At 45.0% G+C, this 23236-nt stretch overlaps 1 protein-coding gene across 1 annotated transcript in view; it reads right to left on the bottom strand.

The window, feature by feature from the left end:
• The window catches only part of LOC137366907 (uncharacterized), a 160217-nt gene that overhangs the window by 56828 nt on the left and 80153 nt on the right, over positions 1 to 23236 (bottom strand). Inside the window, exons 3-4 of the mRNA XM_068028462.1 lie at positions 4324 to 4485; positions 3826 to 3874 (exon numbers count right to left, since the gene is read on the bottom strand). Coding sequence (XP_067884563.1) covers positions 3826 to 3859 — 34 coding nt within the window. The 5' untranslated portion in view covers positions 3860 to 3874; positions 4324 to 4485. The remainder of the gene's footprint in view (positions 1 to 3825; positions 3875 to 4323; positions 4486 to 23236) is intronic.

The following is a 23236-nucleotide window of genomic DNA, read 5'->3' as shown; positions in this document are numbered from 1 at the left end:
AATACAAAAGCAAGGAAGTTATGCTGAACCTTTATAATTCACTGGTTAGCCCTCAGCTGGAGTCATGGAATCATAGAGTTATACCACACGAAAACATGCCCTTCGGCCCACCGTGTGCATGCCGGCCATCAATCACCTATTTATTCTGATCGCATTCTCCAGCACTTGGCCCGTAGTCTTGTATGCTATGGCGTTTCCAGGGCTCATCTAAATACTTCTTAAATGTTTTGAGGGTTCCTGCTCTACCACCTCTTCAGGCAGTGCGTTCCAGATTCCACCCACCCTCAGGGTGAAAAAGTCTTTGCTCACATCCCCTCGAAACTTCCTGCCCCTCACCATAAATCTGTGCCCCCTGGTTATTGACCCCTCCACGAAGGGAAAAAGTTTCTTCCTATCTAACCTATCAATGCCCTCATTAGTTTATGTATCTCAATCATGTTCCCCCTTCGCCTTCTCTCCTCCAAGGGAAACAACCCTAGCCTTTTCAGTCTCTCTTCATAGCTGAAATGCTCCAGCCCAGGCAACATCCTGGTGAATCTCCTCTGCACCCTCTCCAGTACAATCACATCCTTCCTGTAGTGTGGTGACCAGAACTGTACACAGTACTCCAGCTGTGGCTGAACTAGCGTTTTATACAGCTTCCATCATAACCTCCCTGCTCTTATAGTCTGTGCGTTGGATAATAAAGGCAAGTATCCCATACGCCTTCCTAACCACCTTAGCTACCTGTGCTGCTGCCTTCAGTGATCTATGGACAAGTACACAAAGATCCCTCTGACACCCTGTCCGTCCTAGGGTCCTACCATCCATTGTATATTCCCTTGCCTTGTTAGTCCTCCCAAAATGCATCACCTCACACTTCTCAGGATTAAATTCCATTTGCCACTGCTCTGCCCATCTTACCAGCCCATTTATATCATCCTGTAATCTGAGGCTTTCCTTCTCACTATTTACGACACCAACAATTTTCGTGTCATCTGCCAACTTACTGATCATACCTCCTATATTCACCTCTGAATCAGTAAAGTACACTACAAACAGTAAGGGTCCCAGCACCGATCCCTGCAGTACACCACTGGTCACAGGCTTCCAATTTCAAAAACAACCCTCGACCATTACCCTCTGCCTCCTGCCACTAAGCCAATTTTTGATCCAATTTGCCAAATTGCCCTGGATCCCATGGGCTCTTATCTTCTTGACCAATCTCTCCTGCGGGACCTTATAAAAAACCTTACTGAAGTCCATGTAGACTACATCAACTGTTTTACCCTCATCTACACATCTAGTCATCTTCTCAAAAAATGGAATATTGCGTCCAATTCTGTGCACCACACTTTCAGAAAGATATCCATGATCTAGAGAGGGAGGGTTGGAGATGGACTGGTTTGGAATTCGGGATGTGGGAATTCAGGGATGTGGATGGACGACAGAGGTTGGGGTCAGAACAGGGAAGTTGAAGTGGGGGCCTGTTGGAGGCGATCAATATTATGAGGAGTTTTGATAGAGTCGTTGGGGAGAAATTGTTTCCAATGCATAAGGTTTAAGGGGATTGACAAACGAACCAGCGAGTACAAACTATTTTGTGCAGAGAGTTGACACGGTCTGGAAAAAATGGAGATGGGGGCATTGCAGTGATATCACTGAACTAGTAATCCAGAGGCTCAGGCTAATGCCCTGGGGAAACGAGTTCAAACGCTACCACGGCAGCTTCTGGAATTTAAATTCAATTGCTTCATAAAAAAATCGGGAATTGAAAGCTTGTCTCGGTAATGGTGCCATGCAACCATCATCGATTGCCGTAAAAACCCATCTGGTTCCCTAATGCCCTTTAGGGAAGGAAATCTGCCATCCTTACCCGGTCTGGCCTACATGTGACTCCAGACCCACAGCAATGTGATCGCCTTAACTGCCCTCTGAAATCGCCTAGCAAGACATTCAGCCATCAAGGGCAATTGGGGATGGGCAGCAAATGATGGCCTGATCAGTGATGCCCACATCCCATGAAAGAATAAAAGAAATACTGTTTGAAGCAGATGTCGCAGTAACTTTGAAAATGGAATTGGATAGATATTTGAAAAGGAAACATCTGCGGGGCTATGGAAAAACAGCTGGAGCTATTGGGAACAATTGGGCAGCTCTTTGTCAGAGCCAGTACAGGCACGAAGGGCCGAATGGCCTCTTTATGTCCTGTACGATTCTACGATCTCAGTTCCCAAGTGGAATTAGATCAAGAATAACGTTCTGCTTATGGTGTTCATTGAACAAACCATTCAATGATATATTCATGAATAATGAACATTTTAATATTGAGCCTATAAACAAGTTGGAGGCTGAATTAAAATAGCATTTAATACCACATTTTATAAACACGATGATAAGAATACTGAGAGTATGTACAAGAAATATAAACATTAAGGAATAAAGAACTTAATTGAATCATAATTAAATTAAAACAAGAAATCGAAGCTAAAAATTGAATGAAACCTAAATGTATAAATCTATAAAAGTAAATATTAAATTTATCGAGCAAACACATTTCGCTAAATATTGGAGAGAAATATATAAATATAACTGGAATATATACAGTATTATCAGCTTATTTGTGTAAATAAAGAACAATAATTTCAGGGCATCCCAAGGATTACAATCTACCTCAATTCTCTTGAGGTGAAAATAGATTCCAAAAATAGGAAAAGTAATAATATTAATTACTAATGCAAATATTGAAGATTGATTAGAAATGCAGACATTTGAAATGATCAAAAGTATAAACGATAGGAATTGAAGCACTTAAATGTAAATTCCATTTTGAAGCTTTTCAAGCTGGTTTCCACCCCTGTCACAGCTCCTGAATAAAATCCTTATAAAAGAGGCAAATGATATCCTCTGTGTCCGTGGTCTGTTCCTGATCATCCTACTCGAACTGTCAACAGTCTTTGACACAGTCCAATACATTACCCTCCGCCAACACCTCTCCTTCCTTGTCCAGCTGGGTAGGACTCCTCTCGCCTGCTTCCACTCAACGCAATCCCGTCTCAGCCAGAGAATCTCCTGCAGTGTCTTCCCGACCCACACGAGGGTATCCCAAGGATCTATCCGTGTCCCCCTCTTATTTCTCATCAGCACACGGCCCTGCTGCTGACTGAGTCCAGCTTCCTTCCCTGTAGCCTCTTCACCACAAAGGCTGTCAATTTCACCTTCCTTAATATCCACCATCACTGATTTTGCCTCAGCCAATCTTCTACCTAAAACCCTCAACCTTCTAGAGAATCAAATCTTCTAATCCTCTCCTGGCCAGCCTCCCAGCTTCCACTTTCCAGAGGTCAGGACTCCCCCAACACTGTATGTTATGTATGTTATGCTGCTGTATGTTATCTTGCTGAAAGTTGAAGTCACATATCACCCCTATGCTCTCTGACCCACATTGTTTCACAGCTGCAAATGCCTTTGGCCTACAATTTTCATCTTCTTGTTCAAATTCTTTCATGACCTCTCCCGACATCTACCAGCTCATTTCTGTAATCTTCACCAACTCTCTGTTTCTCTGACCCAAGCCTCCTGTATAACTTCCCTCCACTCCCTTTCCTCCAACATTGCCTGATGTGGCTTCAAGATGTCCAGCCTCCTAAACCTTTCTGCCTCTCCACCTCTGTCTGTTCTTTTAAACTAACAGTCAGCCCTCCAATCATCTCCTTCCCTGCCCTGTCAGACATTTCTTCAATCAGATTACTGTGGAACATCTTGGGAGATTATTCTGTGTAACGGTTTGAATAAACACAGCTTGTTCTGGTTGTACTGGGGGTGAACTTTATGAAAGTTACTCACTCAGGTAACTCAGAATGATCAGCAGAGTCCACATCTTACTGGTGAGATTCTGGAAAGGGAAACACAAGACAAACATTTGAGAGAGATTACCGAGTAGGGAATTGGAGGGAATATTAAATAGGGAGTTGCCGAGGAGTTCGTCAGTATATCTGTTTTAGATAGGTGAGCTCCATCTAATTATCTCTCTCTCACTGGGGCTCTGACAGACAGAGGTGAGCTCAGCTACATGTTCTTGTTAAACATCAGGAACTTGACTCCAATCCTTCACCCTTTCCACTCTCCAAAGCTTTTATGAATAAACCACATGTGTTCCTGACTCTCTCCTCCAGGTCTGTCTCCTGCATCCCTGAAACAAACCTCTTTGAATTTCTGACTAAGGTTATGACTCAAGATGATGTTGTTTCAGGAGAAGCAGGACACACACCCCCTGGGTCAACACCTAGCAAGTGACAAACTCCTTTGCTTTTTCTAACAGTCCTCCCATACCCGACTGCTTACCAAAGTCTCCAAAGTAGATGTCGCTGGGTGAGAGATGTTGTCGGTTCAGTTCCAGCTGCTTGCTCCTCAGTCTTGGGTCCACTCTGCTGTGAACAGTGTCAGTCTCAGTGACAGCTCCAACCCCTATATACACCACGGCGGATTGACTGCAGTGCTGGTTGGCTGAAATATTAACATTTAGTAATGATGAATGACATGACATAATCTATGCAAACGAAGGCCTTTTGGTGAAACTATCTGCCATAATAAACAACATTAATATTTCTCCTGGGCCCATGCTAACCCACGGAGCTTTGCTGTTGCAACATAACTTGTCTTCAGTTACCCAACAGGGAGGGTGTAGGGAGATTGGAGCCTGGGGCTGGGACTCTGAATATTAAAGTTAGTATTTGCCAGTTGGCTGTGTATATTTGATATTTCATAGACACTAAGTATTAGGGAGAGAATATTCACAGGAGACATGCCTCTCTTATCAGTAGTGGGTCAGTATTGGGGGGATGATGAGAGGGGGCAGAGAAACAAGATGTTCCAGAGAGACAAATGATCAGACATCCATTTTCATCCCTGAGGTCGTTGGGGTTAAAGTAAATGATTCTGTTTTTCAGAATATAGTCACAGAATGAGAACAATGAAATCCTCACATCAGCGACAGTGATACCATCTCCGAAATAGCACAGATACAGCGTTAGTAACACATACAAACCAGAATGAGGAGGACATAAATTTCTCAGTGAGAGAGTGTTTGAGGATTCAGGACATGGGATATTGTGAGGGGTCCCTGACCAGATGTTAATGTCTCAGTCACTGACTGCTCCTCAACTGCCAACATTGAGATAGCAGTGGGCTTCAGGTATAAACTCCAATACAAGAACCACCGAGGATGTTGTTTTTTGGAAGGAAAAGTGTTGTATGTAAACTTTATAGAGTTACTGGCAGACCATTGTCCATGACTGACCGAATAATAATAAGCAGGTAATTTGTCCCAGATATGGGTGGGATTAGTCTTTGATATGTTTGATTTTGACTGCAAGAATGAGGAGAGATGAAACAAAACAATTTGTGAAGTGGTGCAAGAACAGAGAGACCTGGGGGTGCTTGTGCAGGAATATTTAAAGGTGGCAGAGGAGGTTGAGAAAGCGATTAATAAATCATATTCCAGTCTGGGCTTTGGAAATAGAGAGGTCGAGTACAAAAGTCCGGGAGTCATGCCAAACCTGTATAAAACACCAGTTCGGTCCCTGTTGGAACATTGTGCCCAATTCTGGGCACCACACTTTGGGAAAGCCTGTAGGCTTTGGAGAGGATGCAGAAGAAAATTTCTCGGATGGTTCAGTTGGTGAGGAATTTCAGTCAAGTAAAAAGACTGGGCTAGAAAGGGGAGTTCTCCTTAGAGTAGAGAAGGTTAAGGGGAGATTCGATAGATCACCAGAGGGCACAGCTTTAATGTGATGGGCAAAGGTACCAGAGGTGACATGAGGATAAATGTTTTTTAATATCATGAGTGGTTTGGATTTGGAGGGCAATGTCTGATAGGGTGGTGGAAATTCAATGGTATTATTCAAAAAGGGAATTGGCTCAATACTTGAAGGGGAATTAAATGAGGGAATTATGTGTGAAAGTGTGGGGAGTTGGATTAACTGGGTTGATTTTCGAAAGAGATGACAAACCCTCGATGGGCCGAATGGCCTCCCTCTGTTGGACTATTCGAGGATTTGTTTCTGATGGGGTGGGATTCGTCTGTCCCCACATTTCTCTGTTAGATCATTAGCACATTGGGCAGTGCAGTCAGTCCAGGGCTCCAGATAATATTCCTGTGACAGAATCACAATGTCACTGTCCCCTCAGTAATCACAATCACCTTGCAGCACATTGTTACTCAATGTTACACTGCCTGTGAAAAGGGGCGTCTGAATGTGCATCTCAGTTCCAACCAGCCCATGTCCAACGCCTAGTCCTTGATAGTTTCCACAGTTTCCATTCTCTCTGGATTGCTGATTCTGTCAGTGCCCCTGAGTCCATGCCAGGTTGTCAGATATTCATTCAGTCCCACAATGGACTCATTAACACTTCTGAGCCGGCTTTGATATTTGCATTCCCTGGGACTAACAGATTTGAATGTTGTGCCGTGTGTCAACTAGGATAATGTGAACTTTTACAAAGCAGGAAGCTATTGTGTTTGTCAAGGACTGAGAACAATAGACTCTTCATATCAGAGGCACAGATACGATCAGCTGAAGGACAAAGATGCACAACTAACAACATAGTCAAACAAACTGAGGAGAGAGAGGGGGTGGGGGAGAGAGAGTTGGGAGTGTGTGTTTGGTGTATGCGTGCATCCAGTCATGCATTATGGAACGTGTGATTAATGGAAGAAGCTACAATACAAAGGGTTTGGAGGTAATGCCACAGTTGTAGGAGGCTCTGGTTCGACTACATCTGGAATATTGCACACAGTCTGGGCACCTTCCTCAACAAGCAGCTGTTTGCCTTAGACCAGATACAGCTGAGATTCACCAGAATGATACTGGGGTTAACACTGAGTACACTCGATGAACAGTGACAATTATCCCTGTCTCTGTAACCCCCTCCAGCCCCCGACAAGCTTCCCTATTTCTGTAACCTCCTCCAGCCCCGACAATGCTCTCTATCTCTGAAACTTCCTCGAGCCCTACATCCCTCCCTCTCTCTGTCACTTCCTCCAGCCCCTACAATACTCCCTATCACTGTAACCTCCTCCAGCCCCTACAATACTCCCTATCACTGTAACCTCCTCCAGCCCAACAACCCTCCTTATCTCTGTAACCTCCTCTGGGCAATACAACAAATGCAACAAAAACCTCAGCACGAAAAGCATCAACAAATGCAACAACAGCCTCAGCGAGGGAAAACACCAACAAATTCAGAAGCAACGTTGGCAAAAAAAAGCTCACCAACCAATGTCAGGAGGAGAAAAAAACACCAACAGAATTCAAGAAGTGCGTCAGGAGGAGAAAAGCAACAAAGACAACTTCAGCAGGTGAAACACAGCAGCAGATGCAACAACATGTTGAATCTGCACGGTCCTCCTTACCAACATTTCGGGCCTTGTGCCAAGGTTGGGAGAGCTGTCAAGCAACAACCTGACATAGTCATACTCAGGGAATCATGCCTTACAGACAATGTCACAGACCTCGCTATCGCCATCCCCGGGTACGTCCTGTTCCACCATCTCCAACGGCTTCATAAATGAAATTCCCTTCAATCATTAGGTCAGAGTGGGGATGTTCACTGATGACTTCACAATGTTCAGCATCATTCGTGACAGCTCAGATTCTGAAGCAGCCTGTGTTCAGATGTAGCAAGACCTGGACAACATCCAGGCTTGGGCTGATAAGTGGCAAGTAACATTCGTGCCACACAAGTGCCACGCATTGACCATCTACAACAAGAGAGAATATAACCATCTCCCTTTGACATTCAATGGCATTACCATCGCTGAATCCCCCACTATCAACATCCTGGGGATTGCCATTGAACAGAATCTGAACTGGAGTAGCCATATAAATACTGTGGCTACAAGAGCAGGTCAGAGGCTAGGAATCCTGCAGCCAGTAACTCACCTCCTGACTCCCCAAAGCCTGTTAACCATCTACAAGGCACAAGTCAGGAGTGTGATGGAATACTGTCCATTTGCCTGGATGGGTGCAGCTCCAACAACACTCAAGAAGCTCGACACCGTCCAGGACAAAGCAGCCCGCTTGATTGGCACCCCATCTACAAACATTCACTCCCTCCACCACTGATGCTCAGTGTCAGCAGTGTGTACCATCTGCAAGATGCACTGCAGCAATTTCCAAGGCTCCCTCCGTCAACACCTTCCAAACCCGCAACCTCTACCACCTCGAAGGACAAGGGCAGCAGATGCATGGGAACACCACCACTTGCAGGTTCTCCTCCAAGTCACACACCATCGTGACTTGGAACTATATCGGCTGTTCCTTCACTAACTGTGGGTCAAAATCCTGAAACTCCCTTCCTAACAGCACTGTGGGTGTACCTACACTACATGGACTGCAGTGGTTCAAGAAGGCAGCTCACCACCACCTTCTGAAGGGGCAATTAGGGATGGACAATAAATGCTGACCTCAACCAGCATCGCCCAAAATCCCATGAATGAATTAAAAAAGAGAAAATAACCTCAGCAGGGAAAGAAAAACACCAAAAATACAACAACAACCTCAGCATGCAAAAACCGAATTGAACAACAATTTAAGCAGGGAAGAAAACAACAAGTACAACAAAAACCTCAGCAGGGAAAACACCAACCAACACAACAACTACCTCAGCAGGAGAACAAGGCCAACAAATTCAACAACAGATCAGCAGGAGATTCAAACACCAACAAATTCAACAACCTCAGCCGGAGGAAAACACCAGCAAATACAACAACAACCTCAGCAGCAGAATGATACCAACATTTGCAACAGCAACTACTGGCAGCCAATGGTAGAGAGAGGGGCGTGGGTTCCCCATCAGGGAGGGAGGCGTTGTGCAAACCTGAATCACTTGCTTGAGTCGACAAGTCAGTGCCGACCACCAACCACCCATTTATACTAATCCTACACTCATTCCATATTCCTACCACATCCCCACCTGTCCCTGTATTTCCCTCCCACCTACCTATACCACGGGCAATTTATAATGGCATGTGGGAGGAAACCGGAGCACCCAGAGGAAAGTACGCAGACACAGGAAGAACTTGCAAACTCCACACAGGCAGTACCCAGAATTGAACCTGGGTCGCTGGAGCTGTGAGGCTGCGGTGGTAACAACTGGGCCACTGTACCGCCCTTTTCATTGGTGCTTTTATTTTTACTGTTGAAGTTATTGTTGAATTTGTTAGTGTTTTTTTCTGCTGCAGTTGTTTTTGTATTTTTGGGGGGTTTTCTCCTCCAGGGGGACAGCAGTGGGCGAGCAAGCACCAGGAAACACATCAGACTTCACCAATATTGATTATAAAAAACATCGTTTACATTGTTCTGTAAAATTGTTTCCTTACTCTCTCTCGTCATGTCTGTTTCTCTGTCTCTGTTGGTCTTGTTATCTTTCCTCTCTCACACACACTCACTCTCATTCTCTTTCTTTATCCCTGTCTCTCTTTCCTTCTCTCATTTCCTCTCAGCTCTGATGCTTTTTCTGTCTCTCACACACACACCCATTCTCATTCTCTCTCTTTATCTCACTCTCTTCTTTCCTTCCCCTCTCTTTCTCGCCTCTCATTTCCTCGCTTACTCTTGCTGTCTGTCTCTATTCCTCTCTCACACGCACTCAGTCTCATTCTGTCTCTCTGTCTCTAATTAATTCTGCCTATCTCCTCTCATTTACTGTCTCTGTGTCGCTCTGTCTCTGTCTCTCCCTGTCTGTCTCTGCACCTCCTATTGCCTCAATCTCTCCATCTGTCACTAGTTCTCTCAATCTCTCTCTCTCTTTCCAACTAATTTTCCCTGAATCATTCCATCTCTCAGTGGCTGTGTTGATCAGTCTGTCTGTCTCTCTCTGCCTTTGCCTCACTCTACCTCTCCCTTGCTCCCTCTCAGTTGTTCTCTCTCTCTCATTCTCTCTTTATTTCTCCCTATGTGGGGTTCCCCGGGATGGCCTCTGCCTGTCCGGCTCTGTTCCCCTCTAAGGTTTTGTTGGTATGATGTGGTCAGAGGGTGCTCTGCAAGGAATACAACGCCAGTGACACTGGTTATTTGACCTATCTGCAGTTTCCACAGCAGCAGGGGCGGTTTGATCACACTGCTTATAACGAGCCTCCTCCTCTGAAAAGAATCTCAATGTAGTTTGAGATCTGCTTTCCATATTCCTGCTTTCCAGCTTTAAGACAGGAAACACCACTGTCCCCATTTAGTCCCATTGTTGATGAAATTAATGTTCGTAATAGTTACTTTATGCATTGCTATACATAATCTCCTCGTCAACCAAATTGAAATAATTTACTGTTCCTTGATGTGAACAGCAGTTAGGATTATTCTGACAGAGTATCATCATTAAACATTACCAATTTTCTTTTTTCTCAGATGCAGACTGAATTGGTTTGTATTCATCCTTCCGAGTTTGGTGCATTTATAGTTTTATCAATGTAATAAATCTGATTTATAATTGGGCTTAACCTGTGGAGCAAATATAAGTATGAATGTAGCAGCGTGACTCTAGAAGAATAATTTGTCTCCTTCTTATTCCCTCTCTTCCTCTTTTGCCTCTGTCCCTCCCTGTAACCCTGTATCATTCTCTCCCCATTGATCTGCCATCCTGTGTGAAGAATCTTGTTAGATGTTAGATGGTTCTCCAGTCCCCAGTGGTCAATGCTCTGGTTCCCGTGGAGGAACCCACGTTCCACAGACGCATTGGGCAGGGCAACATGACTGAGTGTTGTTTGGACTGGTAATTGCAGTTTGGTGACTGCCTGGAATTGATCAGATAGAGTGTACTTTCTGCATCGAACTACAGGAAAAGGATTGAAACCCAGCACAAGACTCAGGCCAACACTTTCACTCTGTCCTGGAAAAGCTCCCGAGTCCAAGACAACAGCACTTACTACTGCGGGGCTCACAAGGATACACACAGTGTACCTAGAATGCAAGGAAACACGGCAAAAACTTGGGAATTGTGTAATACACCTTACCCCAGTCTCTGGGGGTACGGTAGCATTACTGTTATGTTACTGGGACTAGTAATCCTGAGGCTTCGGCCGAATGATCCAGAGCACAAGAGTTCAAATCCCAGCACAGCAGCTGGGGGAATCTAACTAAACAAACACCACCTTAAATATTCACTCCCTCCACCACCAACGTACAGTGGCAGCAGTGTGTACCAGCTACGCAATGCACTGCAGTAACGCACCAAGGCTCCTTCGACAGCACCTTCCAAACCCGCGACCTCAATCTAGAAGGACAAGTGCAGCAAACGCATGGGAACACCACCACCTGCAAGTTCCCCTCCAAGTCACACACCATCCTGACTTGGAACTGTATCGGCCACACCTTCACTGTCGCTGGGTCAAAATCCTGGAACTCCCTTCCTAACAGCACAGTGGGTGTACCCACCTCACATGGACTGCAGTGGTTCAAGAAGGCAGCTCACCACCACCTTCTCAAGGGCGATTAGGGATGGGAAATAATTGCTGGCCTGGCCAGTGACTCCCACATCCAATGAAATAATAAAAGAATGTTTGCAGATGTCACTAAAATCTTTGCACGAGTTAAGACAGTAGAGGGGTCCTGTGGAATCCAAAGTGATTTACCTGTGGCAGGGGATTAGGCCACACAATGGCAACTGGCATTAAATTTAGGCAGATGTTGTGTTATGTACGTTGATGGGGCCAGAAATGAATCCAATTGCAGGGAAGACACTGAAAGAGGCCAGCAGAGAATTATTCTGGTCTGATCAGTGAAGGGTGAAGACTGATGTAAAGAGCCTGCAGTTAAAGTTAACGGGTTTTTAGATTGTGTTAATGGAATCATCATGAATCAAATGACTAGATTTCAGAATAACATGAGAAATCGGAGCAGGAGTAGACCATTCGGCCCGTCGATCCTGCTCTGTCATTCAATACCATCATGACAGATCCTCTAACTCAACTCCACTTTTCCACCCGCTCCCCATATCCCTTCAGTCCCTGAGTGACCACATATCTGTCTATCCCAGCCTTAAATATATTCAATGATGGAGCATCCACCACCCCCGGGGGTAGGGAATTCCAAAGATTTACCACCCTTTGAGTGAAGAAACCTCTCCTTATCTCAGTCCTAAATGCTTGGCCCCTTATCCTGAGGCTGAAATAGATTCCCCAGCCAGGGGAAACAACTTCTCAGTGTCTACCCAGTCAAGCCCCTTCAGAATCTTGCATGTTTCACTGAGATCACCTTTCATTCTTCTAAACTCCATAGACTACAGGCTCTCTCATCATAGGACAAACCTTTCATCCCAGGAACCAATGGAGTGACCCTTCGCTGTACTGCCACCAAGGCAAGTGTAGCCTTCCTCGGATGTGGAGACCAAAACTGTGTACAGTAAAGCAGGTGTGATCTTACCAAAGCGCTGGCCAATTGTAACAAGACTTCCTTATTCCTGTACTCCAATCCCACTTGCAATAAAGGCCAACAGGCCATTTGCCTTGCGAATTTCTTGCTGCACCTGCATGTGAACTTACTGAGTCTCATGTACTGAGAAACCCAAGCCTCTCTGAACATCAACATTGAGAAGATTGACGCCTTATAAAAAACTATATTCTTTCAACCAAAGTGAAGAACCTCATTCTTCCCCACATTATACTCCATCTGCCAATCACTTATTTTGAAATTATGCTGCCTAGTTCTAGATTCGCCCACCAGGGGGAAACATCCTCTCGGCTTCCACGCTGTCAATCCCCCTTAAAATATGACATGTTTCGATAAGATCACCTCTCATTCTTCTGAACTCCAGTGGGCATCGGCTCAAACTGCTCAACATTTCCTCATAAGACAATTATGCAGACCAAAACAGTCCACATTACTCCAGATGTGGTCTAACTAAGGCCCTGTACAGCTGTAGCAACACTTCCCTACTTTTGAATTCGATTCCCCTTGCAATAAACAACAACATTTCATTTGCCTTCCTAATCACGCGCTGTACCTACATGCTGACTTTTTGTGATTCACGTACCAGGACACCCAGATCCCTCTGTACTGTGGAGTCCTGCAGTCTCTCTCTATTTAAATAATATTCTGAATTCCCATTCTTCCTGCCAAATTGGGCAATCTCACATTTGCCCACAGTATACTCCATCTGCCAATTTTTTGCCCAACTCACTTAACCTATCTATAACCCTCTGCAGACTCTTTGTGCCCTCCTCACAATTTGTTTTCCTACCTAACTTTCGCATGGTCAGCACGTTCCTGGCCAATCAAAAAATAAGGCAATATTCCATCGAAGGAAAGGTGGGAATGTTGGGAAGGGAAGAGGGAAAGTCGGGCTAAGGGGCTTGCAGCAATCTGCATAAATAACAGCAATGTTGCCGAGGGAAGTGCTCCTCATTTGTTCACTCTGCTGACAGGCGTGGTCGAGGTACAGGATGGGCGGCCAATCGTTCCACTCTCTGAATCACAACCGGTGGCATTTCCATTTACCAGGCGCTGGCTTGTTGCTCAGTAAGGGCTGCCTCTCTGCTTCTGAGAAGGGCGATGGCAGTCTCAGCTAAAAACATCTCAATCTTGGTCAGCTTATTGCTTGGACATTGGATTTGGTGTAAGTGGTATCCCTTCAGCAGGAGGAAGTAGATTCAATAGTAATCTCCCAAATGGCTATTGGATCAGGGCTTGGAGCGGGGAAATTGGGAGGGCAATGGGGTAGGAGCGGGGGCAAGTGAGACTAACTCGACAGCTCTTTCAAACAGCAGATACGATGGGCAGAACGGCCTCTTTCTATTCTGTTAGATTTTATGATTTATGCTACCATTTTCCTTCCATGATTCTGAATTACTTTCTTTTATGGAATGTGTTCCAGGGGTTCAGTCTGCACCCACTGTGATCCAGACTCCAGCCGCGGCTTCTATTCGACCGGGGAAGCCCCTCGCCCTTGGCTGCAGCTTGAAGGGAGCCAGCATGGGCAGCTACACCATGCACTGGTACAGGCAGGAGGGGAAGGCAGTAAAGTGGATGTGCAATGAGCACGGCAGCTGTGGGCCAGGCTTTGAGAAGCGGTTCACTGTGCAACACGACGCTGCAAGCAACCGATTCTCCCTGCAGCTGTTCGACCCCCAGCCGACAGACACTGCGACCTACTACTGTGCAGCGAGTATGGGCACAGCGATACAACCCTGCGGCAGAGTGAGACAAAAACATCCTCACTCTCCCAACCTGCCCCTAAAACACCCACCTGTGAGCAGCATCGTCTGGAAAGCTCAGCAAACCATCGAGCCCCTGTGTATCCCTATTGGTGACCTTTGCAACACCATGTCATCTGAAAACACTTTACAGCCAGTTAGCCAGAAAGTCATACAGCCTGTATGGTACAGAAGGAGGCCATTCTTCCCATCGAGTCCATGCAATCCAGTCAGTCCCATTCCCCCTCTCTATCCCTGCGGCCCAGCAAGATTATCTCCTTCAGGTATCCATTCAATTTCCTTTTGAAATCATTCATTGTCTCCACTTCCACCACCCTGGTAGGCAGTGAATTCCCGGTTATTACCACTCACTGTGTATAGAGGTTCTTCCTCAAATACCCCAGTATCTATTGTCCAGAATCATCAATCTGTGACCAATAGTCCTTGCACCATCCACTAATGGGAACAGGTTTACTCTGTCTACCTTAACTAACACTGTCACAATCTTGTTTCCTCTATCAGATCTCCCCTCAATTGCCTTTGCACCAAGGTAAACAACCCCAGATTCTCCAAAATAACCATGTAACATCACTGGAACCATTCTGGTAAAATCTCCTCTGCACCCTGTCATGGACACTCACATCCTTCCTGAAGTGTGGTGACCAGAACTGAACGCAAACTTCCAGTTACAGCCTAACCAGAGCTTTGGAAATGTTCATCATAGCTTCCCAGCGCTTGTGCTCCATGCTTCCATTTATAAAGCCCAAGAACCCGAGTGCTTTACTAATCCCATATTCGTTGCTAGTACTTCTTCAAAGTGCAGCCACTGCTGCAAGATAGGAACAGTGGCAGCCAGTTTCTACAAAGCAAGATCCATCAAACAGGCAATAATGTCCAGATCATCTGTGGTTATTGTCGGAGCAATTTTGATTGGAGGATAATCATTGCTGAGGATTGCCCCCTCTGACTGTGCAGTTCTGCCCTTCTGGACATCAGAGGTTGTTCTCTGCACAGTCCCAGGATGTCACCAAAACAAAACCCAATACTAGCCAATGAAATGTTTCTCATTTGTTCAACACATTGACCTGTGTAGTCTAAGCACATGCTTTGTTGTTGGATCATTATGCATAGTTCCTTACATCCGGTGGCATCTGTGCCGAGGAGGACAATATTATTGGTAGCAAATTGGCCCCCTCTAACACTGCATCGCAGGAGTAAAACAGCAACAAATTCAAGAAAAACACAAACAAATTCAACAACAACTTCAACAGGTGAAAAGCACCAACAAATTCAACAACTTCAGCAGGAAAAAAAAAATCAACGATTACAACAACAACTTCAGCAGGAGAAAAACACACAAATTCAACAACAAAGTCAGCAGGGATTAAAGAACACGAACAAATTCAACAACAACTACAGCAGGGAAAAAAATATCAATGAATACAACAACAACTTCAGCAGGAGAAAAACACCAAAAAATTCAACAACAAAGTCAGCAGGCAGTAAAGAACACCAACAGATTCAACAACAACATCAGCAGGAAAAAACATCAACGAATACAACAACAACTTCAGCAACAGTTAAAAAGCCCCACAATTCAACAACAACTTCAGCAGTAGAAAAACACCAACAAATTCAACAATAACTTCAGCAGGAGAAAAACACCAACAAATACAACAACAACTTCAGCTGCAGTAAAACAAAACCCAACAAATCCAACAATAACTTCAGCAGGAGAGAAAAACACCAAAAATCCAACAACAACTTCAGTCGGAAGAAAGCACCAACAAATTCAACAACAACTTCAGTCAGAAGAAGGCACCAACTAATTCAACAACAACTTCAGTCAGAAGAAGGCACCAAGAAGTTCACCAACAACTTCAGTCGGAAGAAGACACCAACAAATTCAACAACATCTTCAGCAGGAGAACAACACCAACATTTAGGGGTGTTGAAAGGGATTGGTGAAGTAGGTGGAAATAACACAGCCGGCACATGAGCATTTTGTGGGAGTTTAGGATGGAGGGTTGCTGGGGAGTGTTAATGAGGGTTGCTGGATGGGAGCTCAGCCAAGTAACTGTGCATGTATCGCTTGCATGGAGGAGGCTGGGGTTAGCTACAGAGCAGTGAGGGGAAAGATTGAAACAGACCAGATGATGTGTCTGGGGGTGAGGACAGGCCATGCAGTGTACACACACCCGTGTTGAGGTCTCTATTCAATTATATTTCTCAATCTCTCTATCTGCTTTCATTCACAGGATGTGGTTGTGACACTGTTATGCAGAATTCAGTGCCCACCACCTCACCGTCCTTGAGAAGATGGCGATGAGCCAACCCCCATTGCTGTCTGTTCCCGTCACAGCTTTTGTACGACCGACTGTCTTGCCCGGCCAATGCAGAGGGCCTTTTAAGAATCAACCATATTGTTGTGGGACTGGAGTCACCTCTTAGGCCAGACCGGATAAGGATGGCAGGTTTCTTTATCTCAGTGACGATGAGTTTTTTGTCCAATACTGTAGGTTATGACTGAGAGCAGCTTTTCATCAATTCCAGCTTTATCTAATGAAGGAAATTGAAATAATCCAGCATGCTGGGATTTGAATTCACATCTCCAGGTTATTAGCCCAGGCCTTTACATTAATAGCCCAGGAACATAACACTTTGCTACCTTACCCTTTAACCTACTGTTTTGCCTCAGGCCCAGGAGTGGAAAAATACAAATGTGTGCAGGGCAAACCCACAAAACAGGCTGTTTTTTTTTCTTGCTGCATCCGTGAACATGTTGAAACATTTACAGCTGCACTCTGATAACCACACATACTAACGGTGCCTTCCCTGTCTCTGTGTCTCTCTGTACAATGCGATTCTGTTGCTGTGTTGTGCTGACAAAGTCCTTCCACAAGAGCATGCGAAGGAAACAGCGCAGAGGAATTTGCAGGTGGTTATGGCGACAAATTGAATTGACAGGAGAGATAGGAGGAGTTGCACTAGCTGGGTTGATCTTGCAGAGAGCTGGCATGGACTCGATGGGCCGAATGGCCTCCTTCTGTACTGTAACCAGTCTCTGATTCTCTGATCGATTTCCTGTGTTCGGAGTTTCTGAAAATATCTTTGATCAGTTAATCAAGTGTGAAGGAAATGCAGCACCCAACATGTTTACATTGCTTGTTCTTTATTCCCTCGGGTAGAGAAGATTAAATGGTGATTTGACTGAGGTGTTTAAAATGATTGAATGGGTTGATCGGCGAGATGGAGATAAACTGCTTCCTCTTGTTGGGGGCGGGGCACGGGGGTAGAACAAGGTGGTCTAAACCCAAAATTCGAGCCAGGCTATTCAGGAGTGATGTCAGGAAGTACTCCTTCACACAAAGGGGCGGGGGAATCTGTTTCCTGTGTGCAGATTAGTGTTTGGAAGGTAAATAAAATGTATTCATTTTGTACAAATGGTTTGATAGTGAATCCTTCAGAACAACAGTACTTTATTTTTAAGACTGGCAGCTAAACTATAAAAGCACGTGTTAGAGTGATATTTACCCCATACATGACAGTATTGTTGTTCATTACACCTCTGGATTTATCAGAATGTCTATTGCACCATCTATCTCTCAGTATCTCCCTTTCTCTGAATCTATCTATCTATGAATCTGCATATCTAACTTTATATCTATCTATCTCTCCGTCTATTTATCTGTCTCTCCATCCATCACTCTATCTATCTGTCTATCTATGTTATCTAATTATCTGTATATCTGCCTATTTCACTATCTATCTATATAGAATCTCTATCTATCAATATTTATTTACATATCTCTTTCTCTCTGTCTAACGATATATGTACCTCTATGTCTGTCCCTCCCACTCTCCCTTTCTCTCTGTCTCTCTTTCTCTCTCTCCCTGTCCTCTGAGCTCCTTCACGTCTGTTGTCCATGTATAGATTGTTCCGAAGAAGGGTCACTGACCCGAAACGTTAACTCTGCTTCTCTTTCTACAGATGCTGCCAGACCTGCTGAGTGAATCCAGCATTTCTTGTTTTTGTTATAGATTGTTGTTGTTTTTCTCCCTCTGTCTGTGTGCTTCCCTCTCTCTCTTACTCTCTCTCTCTGTCTCTGCTTCTCTCCTTTTCTCTCACTCTATATCATTCTATGTCTTTCTCTGAGTCTCTCTCTCTCTGTGCATCTCTCCCTCTCCCACCTCTCCCTTTTTACAATGAAACACGGGACATTTTCTGTAGCATTCACTGTGGTAATGGAGAGGGATAGGTATGTGCAACAGGGCAAGGTTTACAATTGGGGGAAGGGTAGATATGATGCTGTCAGGCAGGAACTGAGGAGCATAAGTTGGGAGCATATGCTGGCAGGGAAGGGCACGGTCGAAATGTGGAACTTTTTCAAGGAGCAGATAGTAGGGGCCATTGATAAGCATGTCCCTGTCAGACAGGGAAGGGATGGTCATGTGAGGGAACCGTGGTTGACAAGAGAGGTTGAGAGTCTTGTTAGGAAGAAGAAGGATGCGTATATAAAGTTGAGGAAAAAGGGCACAGGCATAGCTCTGGAGGGATACAAGATGGCCAGGAAGGATCTGAAGAAAGGGATTAGGAGAGCTAAGAGAGGGCATGAAAAATGCTTGGCGGGTAGGATAAAAGAAAACCCCAAGGCCTTTTACGCGTATGTCAGAAATATGAGGATGACTAGGGGGACCGTAGGTCCGGTCAAGGACAATAGCGGGAGACTGTGTGTTGAGCCGGAAGAGATAAGTGAGGTTTTGAATGAGTATTTCTCTTCGGTATTTACGAATGAGAAGGGGTGTATTACTGAAGAGGACGGTGGGAAGCAGACTGGTAAGCTCGAGGAAGTGCTCGTTAGGAGGGAAGATGTGTTGGGGTTTTTGAATAACTTGAAGATAGACAAGTCTCCCGGGCCTGACGGGGTATATCCAAGGATGTTATGGGAAGCAAGGGATGAAATTGCAGAGCCGCTGGCAATGATCTTTTCATCTTCTCTGCTGACGGGGGTGGTACCAGGTGATTGGAGGGTGGCAAATGTTGTGCCCCTGTTCAAGAAAGGGAATAGGAACAACCCTGGGAATTACAGGCCAGTTAGTCTTACTTCGGTGGTAGGCAAGTTGATGGAAAAGGTGCTGAGGGATAGGATTTCTGAGCATCTGGAAAGACACTGCTTGATTCGGGACAGTCAGCACGGTTTTGTGAGGGGTAGGTCTTGCCTCACAAGCCTGATTGAATTCTTTGAGCAGGTGACCAAGCAAGTGGATGAGGGTAAACCAGTGGATGTGGTGTACATGGATTTTAGTAAGGCATTTGATAAGGTCCCCCATGGTAGACTTATGGAGAAAGTCAGGAGGCATGGGATAGTGGGGAATGTGGCCAGTTGGATTAAGAATTGGCTAACTGATAGAAGGCAGAGAGTGGTCTTAGATGGTAAATACTCAGCCTGGAGCCCAGTTACCAGTGGCGTGCCGCAGGGATCAGTTCTGGGTCCTCTCCTGTTTGTGATTTTTATTAACGACTTGGATGAGGAAGTCGAAGGGTGGGTCAGTAAATTTGCAGATGATACAAAGGTTGGTGGAGTTGTGGATACCGAGGAGGGCTATTGTCGTCTGCAAAGGGACTTGGATAGGTTGCAGTGCTGGGCTGAAAAGTGGCAGATGGAGTTTAACCCTGAAAAGTGTGAGGTCGTCCATTTTGGAAGGACAAACATGAATGCAAAATACTGGGTTAACGGTAGGGTTCTTGGGCATGTGGAGGAGCAGAGAGACCTTGGGGTCTATGTGCATAGATCATTGAAAGTTGCAACTCAAGTGGATAGGGCTGTGAAGAAGGCATATGGGGTGTTAGCGTTCATTAGCAGAGGGATTGAATTTAAGAGCCGTGAGGTGATGATGCAGCTGTACAGGACCTTGGTAAGGCCTCATTTGGAGTACTGTGTGCAGTTCTGGTCGCCTCATTTTAGGAAGGATGTGGAAGCCTTGGAGAGGGTGCAGAGGAGATTTACCAGGATGTTGCCTGGAATGGAGAATAAGTCTTACGAGGAAAGGCTGAACATTCTAGGCCTCTTCTCATTAGAAAGGAGAAGGATGAGGGGTGACATGATAGAGGTTTATAAGATGATCAGGGGAATAGATAGGGTAGACAGTCAGAAACTTTTTCCCCGGGTGGAGCAAAGCGTTACAAGGGGTCATAAATTTAAGGTGAAGGGTGGGAGATATAAGGGGGATGTCAGGGGAAGGTTCTTTACCCAGAGAGTGGTCGAGGCATGGAATGCCTTGCCCGGGGAAGTTGTTGAGTCAGAAACTTTAGGGACTTTCAAAAGGCTTTTGGATAGGTATATGGATAAAGGAGAATGATGGGGTATAGATTAAATTGTCCTTGACAGAGGACAAAGGATCGGCACAACATTGTGGGCCGAAGGGCCTGTTCTGTGCTGTATGTTCTATGTTCTATGTTCTATTTCGGGCACACAGGAGATCGTTCGGCCCATCGTGCCTGTCCCCTCATCGTGGCCGATGTCCAATTTAAATCTTGTCCCTGGGTGTATCTCTATCTTTCTCTCTCTCTCTCTCTCTCTGTTTTACAGATGTAGGGGCCGTGCTGAACCAACAGTCTCCCGCTTCCATATCCCATTCCCCAGGCTGTCCAGTCAATATCCAGTGTATTTACACAGAAGCAGTAGCTGACTCCGCATTCTACCGGTACTGGTGGTATCTGGACCATAAGCCCGAGAACCTTTTCTATTCCACCTCTGCCGGAACGGTCATTCACTCCGGTGAGGTGGACGGTTTCACCGCCAGGAGACCCGACAACACCCATTTTCACCTGGAGTCCTCCAGCCTGTGGGCGAATCAATCAGCCGTGTATTACTGTGCCTGGAGTCGGCACAGTGACTCAGAAAGGCGCCGGAGTTCAGCAAAAACTCTAAAGGAGGAGGAAAGCACTTGTGGGACATAAACCTGTCTGTCTATCTCAGTGTCTTTCTGTCTCTCGGACTATCTGCGAGTTTCTGTGTCTCTTTGTGCGTCTCTGCATCTATCTATCTGTCTATCTGTCTATCGATCTGTATCTATCGATGTCTATCTATCTTTCTATCTATCTATGTGTCTATCAATCTATCTATAAATCTATCTGTGTCTATCTATCTTTGTGTTTGCCTGTCTGTCTCTCTGTCTCTCACAGTTTCATCTTCTTGCTCTCCTTCGACTCAGAGTACATCAATACATTATGAATTATTAAAAATGCTGCAGCAATGTGCTCAGATCCTTCTCGTTCAGGCAGCCTCTACCTGTAAAGAACAGATTCCGAGGTGGGGTACATGGGTTCATGGTCCTGTTGAATGAGCTGTCGGTGGTATGTGACAAGAGTTACACATAGCTCCCTGTTGTACATGTCCCCAATGATTCATACAATGCAAAAGCGAGACACCTCCCCAGATAGGTCTCTCACTGGAACACCTGCCTCCTGACGGCGGTTTGAGCATCTGTTTAAAACAGTTAACCCACTTCTTCATGACACTGTCGCTTTTCAAAGTATCTAACATTTCACCCCAATGTAAAACATAGCCCTTGAATTGTCGTTTAGCAAAGGGGAAATAAATCTTTATCTGCCTAATATAAACAAGCCACTTGATGTGTCTTATATATTTATAGACTCCTACAGCTGAGCCGAGGCCATACAGCCCATCGAGCCTGGCCTGGCTGTTCGCAAGAGCCACGCTATACAACACCAATCAGACACAACCAACGAGAGCCAGATACAGACGGGAAGCAGTTCCTTATTCAAGCTCCTTCCGACCAGGGGGTGTTATTATTCTGTCATACCCAGAAGTGAGGGGTCAGAAGGAAACCCTGTTTCCAGTGCTGTCATTTCCACTCTCTGCTTTATCTTCAGCCGCCTGATATTGGTTCATGAACAGATTCAGCCCCCAGTCTGCAGGATGCAGTTAGTCAAACTCTTCCTAATCGTCTGTTCACTTCTTCCATGTAGGTATTCATTGTTCATAAAGATACCTCTGCTAAATACTTGCTGTGTTTTCATTCACTACTAACTTCTATCAAACTAGATTGATAAAACATCATTGCAGTCGATTTTCTGTCATTTCTTAAACTACATACTTTACTTCCACTGTAAATAATATTGGCTTAATGAAATTTTTGACTGAATAAAAGTTACTTATATTTTCGTGACGCTACTACAGCTATCTTTAACCGATAAGTTTGCCCTAATTCTGGGTTAATTTGTCTGTCTCATATCACTTGCTACATTATTTTTCAATCTCTATATCTATCTGTTTATTATCTATATATCTACCAATATATCATTTAACTATATATTGTCTGCCTATATAGTTATCTAGTATTATCTACCTATCTTTTTGGATAGTTATAGTTGGTTATCATATGTCACAATATGTTCTAAACCTTTTTTAACTATTCTCCTTATTTCTCAAGGCAAAACTCTAGCAGAGGTGATACACCAGTGGCCAACTCTGGTCGTGATGAAGAGAGGTGAACCAGCAGAATTAAATTGTTACCAGAATGATAGTAGAAAGAGCATTATGCTGTGGTATCGGCAGTATGCCGGGCAGGGGCTCACCCTAATGGGTCATTCTTACACTGGAAGGGCACCCATTTACGAAGGAAAATTTGAAGAGGAGGTGAAGATTTTAAGGCCCGAGGAGAGACGATGCAGCCTGAGGGTCCTCAAGGTTAAGGTTGCGGATGCGGCGGTGTATTACTGTGCAGCCAGTGAGCACAGCGCTGCAGACTGCCTTAGTGCCAGTACAAAAACCAACAGGGTGACCAACACAACTGACTGACATACAGGAGCAGTGACAATGGTTAATGTCTCTCCCTGCCACACCGGCCGTTTTCCAAGCTGGTGATTCCCGGATTCCACAACCTTCATCAAGGGCTGAATGACAGGGAATAGCAGAAGTTACGAGGAAGAGACAGAAGGAAAGAGAGAGAGCTGTGTCTCAGATTCTCAGCAAAATTTCAAAGTCCTCGTCTACACCGTTTAATTTCTGGCACTGAGTATGTTAAAACTGAGTCACAGTCACTGTC

This window comes from Heterodontus francisci, unplaced genomic scaffold (assembly GCF_036365525.1).
Source record: "Heterodontus francisci isolate sHetFra1 unplaced genomic scaffold, sHetFra1.hap1 HAP1_SCAFFOLD_500, whole genome shotgun sequence".
Taxonomy (NCBI): Eukaryota; Metazoa; Chordata; class Chondrichthyes; order Heterodontiformes; family Heterodontidae; genus Heterodontus; species Heterodontus francisci.
This window is presented reverse-complemented; position numbering and strand designations above follow the sequence as displayed.